Source organism: Crotalus tigris, unplaced genomic scaffold (genome assembly GCF_016545835.1).
Source record: "Crotalus tigris isolate CLP2741 ecotype Arizona unplaced genomic scaffold, ASM1654583v1 scf7180000018354.2857554, whole genome shotgun sequence".
Classification (NCBI taxonomy): Eukaryota; Metazoa; Chordata; class Lepidosauria; order Squamata; family Viperidae; genus Crotalus; species Crotalus tigris.
Window position 1 is genome coordinate 1473613 of NW_024096961.1, and position 10459 is coordinate 1484071.

The 10459-nt window shown below is 41.2% G+C and overlaps 1 protein-coding gene across 2 annotated transcripts; it reads left to right on the forward strand.

Moving 5' to 3' along the window:
• The first annotated feature begins 2389 nt into the window (after positions 1–2389).
• On the forward strand, positions 2390–10459 carry LOC120311361 (pleckstrin homology-like domain family A member 2). 2 transcript variants are annotated; one of them, XR_005557597.1, is made up of 2 exons: positions 2390–3071; positions 6222–10459. XR_005557597.1 is itself a non-coding variant. In XM_039350759.1 (2 exons), the coding sequence occupies exon 1, from the start codon at positions 2405–2407 to the stop codon at positions 2960–2962; it is 558 nt and encodes a 185-aa protein (XP_039206693.1). In that variant the 5' UTR covers positions 2390–2404; the 3' UTR covers positions 2963–3002; positions 6222–10459. The 2 variants fall into 2 exon arrangements, 1 of the variants encoding a protein (XP_039206693.1); XM_039350759.1 differs by having other exon boundaries at positions 2390–3002.

Consider the following 10459-nt stretch of genomic DNA (forward strand, 5'->3'; position numbering starts at 1 on the left):
GTATTTCATCAAGGTAACATCTAGAACATGCTTTGGGCAAATTCAAATTTGCATTTGGAGGGTGATATCAGAGGAAAAAAGGAGGCATGATTTGATTAACATTACTGAGCAACAAATTATAGGCGCTTCAAGTTTCCTAGAGAAAAGAAATGGCTTCTATCCCAGGAACGTTGACACGGGTCCCATCATCTACAGACAACATGGGCAATGACTGCAATAGGCGCAGATGGTTTAAACCAGATGGAAATACTTCATTAAAAGACACGGAGGGACATCGAATTTATTTTTTGTATATTAAAGCTTTGTTGGGATTAAGGCCCCCTCAAAATACAAGGGCTTGCATTCCTGATTTGCTGCCCTCCAGATGCTTAGTCTCTTGGAACAGCCATTCATTCATCTGAGAAACTATTTTAAAAATTGAAATGAGTTATATTCACAGATGATTCAAAAGTGATATTCTCATGTGAATGACATGGAGGATGTTCATTTTCATATAGGATTCAAACAGAATGGAAATATTTGCTACCTCTCAAGTATATCTGGCATTTGTGACCAATGCAGCTAAGCTATCTCCCTGGTATCACCTAGTGCTATGCTGGCTCAGGAATTCTGGGAGTTGAAGTCCACGAGTCATAAAAGAGCCAAGGTTGCCTACCCCTGACCTAGTGAATTCATTTTTCCTGTGTGGTTTTTGTCTTAATGCTTGTTTCATCTGTTTCTAGCAGTTGACAAACTTCTGCTATTTTGTCATTATTTTGTAATCTGCTATTATTGCTTATTTCGTTTCTTATTATTGTCTGCAACTAATGGAATTCCAAGTACTGGGGTTTTCAAATAAATGTAACATTTCTATTTATACATATATGCCTAAACATATGTGAACATTTTTGTGAATGGACAAATGTATGCTTCCACACGCGGACAATAATGCCCATTTTACCTAACTAATGACCTTTCTTGCTGGGGAGTGAGTTGGACTTCTGGATTACGGTGTAATGCAAGAAGGAACTCTTCACTTGGGTTCACATCACCCTTGTCTAACGCAGGCAATTGCAGTATCTCAGGCTTTTGCAGATCAAGTCCTGTCCCACAAGGCTCACTGTGCTCAGCTCTCCAAGACCAGCTAAGTTCATTCTGTATCAACCAAGAACTATGCATAAATCAGGAGCTGGGTATCCCATTACAATCCACTTTCTTTCCTGCATCCCAATCACTAATCTATTATGTGTTTGTTACACCTCTTCTTCTTTACTTCCTTTTATCACTTTGGGTGTCGAAGGAGATACAAAGTTCTGGTTCTTTCTCTTCTGGCGGCCTTTTTAATTGAGAATAGAGTAGAGTAGAGTAGAGTAGAGTAGAGTAGAGTAGAGTAGAATAGAATAGAATAGAATAGAATAGAATAGAACAGAACCTGGAAGGGACCTTGGAGGTCTTCTTGTCCAACCCCCTGCTCAAGCAGGAGAACTTATACTATCTCAGACAAGTGACTGTCTAGTCTCTTCTTAAAAACCTCCAGTGATAGAGTGCTCACAATTTCTGGAGGCAAGCTGTTCCACTGGTTAATTGTCCTTACTGTTAGGAAATTTCTCCTTAATTCCAGGTTGTTCCTCTCTTTGATCAGTTTCCAATCATTGTTTCTTGTCTTGCCCTTTGGTGCTTTGTAGAATAGGTTGACCCCTTCTTCTTTGTGGCAGCCTCTCAAACACTCATATACTGCTATCATATCACCCCTATTTCTTCTTTTCTTTAAACTAGCCAAACCCAAGTCCTGCAGCCGTTCTTCATATGTTTTAGTCTCCAGGCCTTTGATCATGTTAGTTGCTCTTTTCTGAACTTTTTGTTGTAGTGTGACTTTAATGTCGTTTCTTTGTTATATACTTCCTTAATAAAAAAAATAACAAGATAAAGCTCTTCCCATCTTGCATTCTGAACTCCGAACCTTTGGTAATTGCACTGATGGTTTCTTGCACGCATGAATGCGCCGCCATAATAACTTCAGCACCTGCAAAAGTAACTCGATTCATTTCGCCTCGAAAGTAAGACTCTTGAGTAAATGTAGCTCGTGTATTTGGTTGCCAGGCTGTAGGGCAGTTGTCCGTACTCGTGAGGAAAAAAATCGGAAATTCACATTCGATCTTTCCGTCAAATTTTCGTCCTTCCTTTTAGCGCCGATCATCGCAAATCTCGCAGTGCCTTTCATTTCCTTTTTTTAACCCGCCGCCTCGCCGGGCCAAATCTCCCCAAGGGGGCGCCATCCGTAGCGTGGGTTAAAGAACGCGGTCTGAGAATGGAGGGAGGAGCCCCGTCTGGCACCAGGGAATCGGGCGACCGCGTGGGCGGAGAGGCTGAAGAGAAGGTGGAGACGCCGACCGAGACCATAAAGGGAGCTCTTCGCGCAGTAAGCATGACGCGCAGCACCGGCACCCGACACAACAGAGCGGGCGAGCCGGCGTCGTTCTCGCCGAGTGGTGCTGCGGCGGCAGGAGCGGTGAGAGCGGGCCGGGCGCGGGCGGCGGGCGCGGGCAGAATGAAAGGGCCGTCGGGCGGGCCGGCGTCGGAGGTGATCCGCGAGGGCGAGCTGGAGAAGCGCAGCGACAGCCTCTTCCAGCTGTGGAAGAAGAAGCAGGTGGTGCTGAGCAAGGAGAGCCTGAGCCTCTTCTCGCCCGAGGGCGGCGGCGGCGGCGGCGGCAGGGCCCGCGCCAAGGAGCTGCGCTTCGGCTCCATCCAGAAGGTGGACTGCGTGGAGCGCACCGGCAAGTACGTCTACTTCACCATCGTCACCACGGACCGCAAGGAGATCGACTTTCGGTGCCCGGGCGAGAGCTGCTGGAACGCCTCCATCACCATGGCGCTGATCGACTTCCAGAACAAGCGCGCCATCCAGGACTTCAAGAGCCGGCAGGAGGCCGTCGAGCAGGCGGCGGCGGGCAGTCGCGACCGGCGCTTGGCTCGGGCGCCCTGAGCCCCGCGCCCGGCCAGTCCCGCGGGCCAGCCTAGCCCAGGTGAGAGGACGTAGAATCGTAGATGGTTCCCAAAGGGCTGCGGACGAGCGTCCGGAAAAGATTCGAAAGGTTGGCGGCATGACGATTGATTCCTCTTCAATTATGATTCCTTTTCAATTATGCGAAACCCCCCCCCCTCCCGTCGCTCCTTTATTCTCTTGCCAGCCGTCGGCTTTTCTTTGAGTCAAGAAGGTTGAGTGTTTCGGTTCCTTAAGAGAGCAGAGAAGAAACGTAACTGAAAGGCGTCTTTGCAAAAAGGGGCTTCTCGTAGCTGGCTTCTTGCCTAGACGGAATGGACATTGTTATCCAAGTGAGCTGCAAGCCTAGTGTGTTTGCTAATGAATTGGGCTAGTCTCTGTACAGAGTGTGGAACAAAATGCTAGGTAAATCATGGTTAACAAATCGCAGTGGCTGTTTTTACATAAGGTGTTAAAGCTGGTTCGGTTCACACCTCAACTGAGATACACAGTAATTTATCTGTGAGCAAGATGACTCTGAATTTTAGACTGCTATCCTTCAAAGAGGAAACTAAGAAAAAACATCGTTTGTCTTTTCTGCAAATGTAAGATGATAAATCCACTTAAAAAGCAAATTATTGGAGAGATAGAATTTCAGATTGATTTAATTAACATGTTTGATTTTACTTCACCACTGACGTTTGTAAACCATGGTTTAGTATGATGGGCAAACTTAGCTTAACATTGAGGATCCAAGCTGCAGGATCACGTATTAGTGTTTTTTTCAAGGGAAGAATTGCTCGTAACCTTCCTGCTGTTTTTTAAAAATGATCTTGTAGTGCAGCCTTATAGCCCACTGTTGTAATCACTTCTGAAAGTAGCATTTTTACCATGTGCAAGCCGTGTTCTGACAAACATGGAAATGTGCAAATATAGTGTTATATACATGCACTTCCAATTTTTCAAGATTACTGTGTTTAAAATTCCTAGTCGTCATAGTGAGGGCTCTGCATTGCTTCAGATCTGAAGACAAAATAAAAGGATGCTTTGGAGTTGATATTAGCAACTTTCTAAACCAACTACATCTTTCCCCAGATTTGCACTGCTCTACCAAGGCTGCATGTTTGCAGGAAAAGATGCTGCTTTAAGCAGTTGTAATGGGTGCACAGCCTTAGTTTTAACAAATTTAAAGGTCACCTGGAGAGGAAATGCTTTGCTAATACAAGGGAAGCAGGATGGAAATGGACTACAAGCAGCCACTGAAGTAGTTCTAACTTCTTCAGGAAATGTGTTCTCTTTCTGTCTCTTAGAGTAACTAGAGCAGTGATGGCGAACCTTTTAGAGACCGAGTGCCCAAACTGCAACCCAAAACCCTCTTATGCATCATCGGGTGACAGGTGGGTGTGGCCCATTAGGTGAGTGTGGCCCATTGGGTGGGCGTGGCCCATTGCGGTGGTAACAGCAGACTGGGTGGGACTAAAAAGTTCAATCAATCAATTCCAACTTTGCAAGATCTTTTTTTTTCCCTCGAGAAGTTGAAATTGACTGATTGATTGAACCTTTTTTTTTTTTTTTGCACACGGCGGTGGAGGCCTAAAGCGAAAAGGTTTTATAAAACCCCAGGTTTTATAGAACTGGGGCGACGGCGCGCATGCCCACAGAGAGGGCTCTGAGTGCCGCCTCTGGCACCCGTGCCATAGGTTCGCCACCACTGAACTAGAGTAATGGGCAACACGTATAGCATCTAGTTCTAGGAATGCATATGGAACTGCAGGATGAAGTCACCAATGTTGCAATTAGCAACTTTGCTAGGAGGCAGTGATCTGTCTAAAACGAAAATTAGAATATTTCGAACATGTGATGCGACACCCAGAAAAATACAGCATACTCCATTTAATCCTCCAGGAAAAGATTGAAGGCAAACGAAGTCCAGGCAGAAGAAAAACATTGTGGCTTCAAAATTTAAGGGACTGGTTTGGACAAAACTCAGCATCATTTTTTCGTGCACTGCTGATAAAAACATGATCGCCAACGTCAGATAACAGATATGGCACAACAACAAGAAGAAGTGATCTATAGAAGTAGCCAGAAATGCAGCAACCTTAAATCAATAACAGATCAACCTCTTAACCAATCAATCGTGCTAGTGGGGGATTCATTGATACAAACTATATCAGTAATTGTAACTTTAACCACTAAGGAAGAATGATCTGATGTCATTGTTCTTGTAATAAGGGATGCAGGATAATTTTTTAAAAACCCCATTAATGCTACTTATGGTAAATACTTCTGGCTTAGCATTTTTCTTGATTTTATTAAAATATAATGCAATTAAAATGGAGGTGCACAAAGGTAGAAAGATCTTCCAACTGCTAACATTTAAGCAACGTTATAGACTCTTTGAGCAAGACTTCTTAGGGGATATAAGTGTAAAGTGATAAAGTTTCACAGAGAACCTAACACTTATTTCTAAAATACATTTATTCAGTTCTAAGGTGCTTATTAAAGACTAATGGAACATTGTGAAACACACATCTTAGCAATCATCCTTAGGGTTGAAAGTTCTTTTGGAGATCCCTGTAGGCTATTATGCTTTGATCCTTTATTTCTGAAAGCTTGTTGTGCCTTTGTGTATCTCTGAATGTGGCTTGCCCTGTCATTTGAGAAGCCTGTGGAAATTCAGGTGCTTTGCAGCAGGTGTGTCACAGAGTTTCATCAATTTCAAGTACAATAGTGCCTTCTCCAGTCAGATGCCTTCCAGATGTCCTAAGGCCATAACATCACCCCCCACCCCCACCTCTCAATTCCCAGCATTGGTTTTTATGCATTGGTCAGTTTGAGTGCCAACACAAATGGAACATACCAGATTGGAAAAAAGTACTCCCAAAGTACTTTGCTATTGGGAAGTCTCTCAATCAAGAATCTCTAAGCTGCAGGCCAAATTTGATCAGTAAAAGTCATCAGTCAAACCTAAATACGTTTCCACCACTTCATGATGCTGAGAAAATAGCTCTTACTCACTGTGTAAGTAACTGATCAGAAAAGTAACTGCTGCTTTACTGATACTATTTTTAAGAGGTCATCTCATTTAAACCCTAAATAAATTAAGGAGAAAGCCTTATATGCAACCTGTTCCGAAACTAAGGAAATACAATAGGCATGTATTGGATTTTGGTGAGGAAAAAAAATGATTGTTTATTTTGTTGAGAAATATTTGCTATCTTTTATTCCATTGATTTTCTCTCTTTTTTTCCTGTTCTAGAGCATAACCATGGAATACAAACAAGATTTAATAACTTGGATTGTGATTTGATTGTGCTGATGCAGGAAATTAATGAAGAAAAGCAAAGAAGGATGATGGAAGTTGCTAGATTTCTTCAGATTGAATGAAACTGCTGAATTGAATAGTTGAACTTTCACCGAAAAGCACTTGTAAACCAAAGAACCCTTTAAAAAAACCAAAATCTGGTTAACCAAGCAAGAAATCCAGCTTGCAAACTGCTATTTCCTTTTTTCTATTTATAAGATAGGCAATTCTGCACCATTTGGTGGGCGAAAATGCTTTTAAATTATTTGTAATAGCTGTGTTTTATATTTTTGATGAATGTTTTTAATATTGCTCTTTGTGTTCACATGTCCATTCCAGGTAAACTATGTTCATTTTATCTTCATATCCCAAACAAGTCTCATGGGCAGAAATTTTGTAATGCTCAAGAGTATTCTGACTTTGGAGTAGTCTGATAAATGCAGTATTTTACAGGCATCTGACCTCTGAGAAATATTGTCATGTCTGGCTGAAATTATTTTCAAATAGCAGCACAAAAATAATGTAATTGTGAACAATTAATTTTGGCTCATTAATGGCTAAATAAAAGTTCACCCTGGGTTCAAGGTATAGTAAAGGGACTGAGACGCCTTTTATCTATAGACCCTCCGGGTGCAGCCATTCCCAACCCTCTTCTGGACTTTCCACACAACCATTCCCCCCCCCCCCATGTTAAAAAGGGGCTGGTAGGAAGACAAGATGATGTTCAATAATTCACTTACAGCTTGGAACCAGGGAGGAATTCTGACAAATTTCAAGTATCCTATACTTGTCTCTGGTTTTTTTAGCCACTTTTAAGGAGTGTGGAAAATTATTCTACTTATAGCAACACCCATTTCTCTACTTGCATAAGGTTTTCGAGGTTAAGATTCACGTACTGTATATTGGAGAGGAGGGAAATTAAGACCTCTTATTTTCAGTGGAACCTATTTCCAACTAGATGTTTTTGGATTATGTTCTTGTTTCTTAGAATTCTAGATTGTAAAGGTTGGAATGGATGTGGGAGATTCTATAGTTGAATCCCTTGCCTAGCACAGGAACCCACTAGGAGAGTTTTCCCAGAAGAAGCTATTTGGAACATCTCTAACAAAAGGGAGCCCAATACTTCCTAAGGCAATTGGTTTCTCTTGTTGAGCATTGTTGAATGTTTTATTCATCCATTGTTAAACAGTTGGCAAAGCTTTTTTTCCTGATGTCCAACTGAATTTTACTTCATTGACATTTAAAGCTTTTGTTTCTTGTCCCACCACTCTTGATCTTGATGTCTTATTTCAGTTAGTGCAGTCTATGAGTCAGTTTACTTTTTTTTGCAGTTGCATCTCATTGTTACTGATGTTCACTTGTGATTCATCAAGGCACCCCAGATCCTTTTTATTTGCACAGATACACAGTATGGTCCTCTTATCCTGCACTAATTATTAAGGTGTTTGTCCCAAGTTTATGCCCCCAAATTCAATCTTTCATATGTCATTTAAAAATATATCGAACATGGAACCTGCAGAATGTCCTTTGTTACATCCATTGTACACTCATTAGACGGGACTCTCCTTTTGCACATATATGCATGCAGGCCAACAATGATAGGGGGTGCATTTTAGTGTATCTGGACTACACAAAGTTCAGGAATGCTTGGTTAAATAATGACATCACAAAATGGAGATATAAGATGAAACAAGATAGATTAAAAGACTGGAGTAGAGGTGGGTCTTTTTCTTACAAGTTCTTGCAAAAGCAGCTTAAACGCAACAGTTCTCTAGTAACTAATACTTTGTCACCCAAAGAATAAGAAGAGGAAGTTTTCTTTAGCAGGACAATATCCATTTCTACTATAACAGCCTCTGAAATTTTGAGGAACCAGCAGACAGGAGCAAATACAATTGTCAGTTGGAAGAAACCAAATACCCAAACCCCAACCTTTACCTTTCGGCTGATATCTGAATTTGAATAAAGGAGGGGAAATATAACTTCCAGTGCTAATCTATGAAACAACTGAGTAATGTCTTTTAAAAGTCTTCCCATAATCTAAGAACCTCTTTACTAGACTACATAATTCTATTGGTGTTAGTTTCTTATGAAAGCATCCTCAGACCCCCACAATGTTGGCATATGATGTGATGCACACATTGTTTTCTTTTAAAAAAAAGTAATAATTTCGAACAGCAGTGAAAGCTTTCTCATTGTCGTGCACTAATTCACTTGGAGAAGACAGTGAATTAAAATTATCTCTAATTAGCAACACCCAGTCAGCATATTGCTCTGCAGTATAATTTCCTCAGTGCCATCACTCAATCTTCTGAAGTACCGCTAGAAGGGGGTCTGGCTAGCATCAACAATCCTGATGAACTACTGTGGTGTACAATTAAACAAGAGTTCAAGAAAACCTTCCCAAAGGCCTCCAGGCCAGCCTTTCTCTCCCCCCAAAGAAGGGAGTCAGGTTTCTTGATCCAAGTCCATTTGAGAGGAAGCTTTGATAAGTTCCACATACAATCACAATTGCCTTTCTTTCCCATCTCTGTTTTGGAACTGCAGACCTAAGAGACTCTGTCCGCAACCCCATAGCCTGGCTAGTTTAACATTTTGACTATTTCACAGAAATAATATCTTCGTCAGAATGTTCCTGGCGAAGGAGGCAAGAAAGATAACATAGTACTTTCCCATGAGTATTATTCTTAAAAGCTCCAAAACACAGAATGTTTTAATGAATTAGAAGAGAGTTCCTTGATGAAAATGTTAACAGATTACAATTGATTCCGATGAGTAGAAACCTGGAGTTAAGGTGATTGGTTAATATCAGGTCAATTTTACCTGTCTGTTCAAGGTAAAGGTAAAAGCATGATGAGTGCACCAAGGTATCTTTCTTGGCAACATTATGGATCCATTTGGCTTTACTGTCTTCCAGGAAGTCTTTTGACTTCTAATCCAGCATAAGCCTTAATATTCCCTGGCAGTCTCCTATCCAATTGTTTGGCAAATCCGGTCCCGCTTAGCTTTCAAGATTAAAGTGTTTAGTCAAATATTGTACTGCTACTTCCTGAACTGCTAATCTGTTTAGAGTACTGGAACATTTATCAATGTGCTTCATTTAAAAAAAAAAATTGCTTCAGGAGTTTAAAGTAGTGCACAATAGCCCTCCCTGTTCCACTTTTTTTCCCATAACAGTACCGAGATAGGTTAGGCCTAGAGAGAATGACTGGCCTAAAATCACCCAGTGACCTTCCATGGATTACAGTCAACTAGAACCTGCTCATGATCCAACGTCTTAACTGCACAGCACACTGCACATCACATAACCCTTTGGTTCAACTATGGTATCTTTTTCTAGTCCCATAAAGTCAATTGTTGAGCATCAGCATAGCTCAGTCAAACCTAATCTAGAACATCTTGCTGTTTTGATTATAGCTTTTAATGATTTGTTTGGAGACTGGTGTGGCTTGCCTGTCTCAAGGCTTCTTCCAAAAACAATAAGTAGCGCAGTAGAACCCAATGCAGCAAAACTAGGCAATGTTGCAGCTTTCGTGATAATGAATCCTGATTTATGGGAGAATGAGGGGAATTTTAATTCAGCCACATTTGGAGGAGTAGAAGATGCTCATCCTCAGAAAGACAAAAAAAAAAAAAAAAAGAGAGAGAGAGAGAGAGAAAAGAAATTGCATCAGCTTAATTGAATCCAACCTCATTCTGCCAAGGTTAGACCTAAAGCATCATTTGGACGAAGCTGTGAACACCTAGGAATCAAAACATACCAGCACAGGACTTCCTGCAAGGTTGCTTCTTTATTTAGCATTGTAGAATTACAGGTTCAAGCAAAGACTGTCTTTTGATGCTTGTTTAATATTTATTATCACAGCTTTAAAATACTCAACCTTTCAGTTATCAACATATTGTACAGATGAGGTAAGGATAAAGTAATTAAAACAGGAAAATCACACCACCATGATAAAACCACAGAGTAAGCGCACAAAAATCAGAGTAAAATACCTGGGTAAAATTTGAATGAATAAAACTTGCTATGCTGGTATCTTGGGGGGGGGGGAGTTTTTCCATAGCTGGAGGCCTACAGCTGAGATGGCTTCTATCTCTTTATGATACTAAAATTATCAAGAGTGGTACTACTCTTGAGTAAAGAGGGCCTTTGCAACCTTTGGGCCCCATGCTTTTTTTTAAAAAAAAAAAAA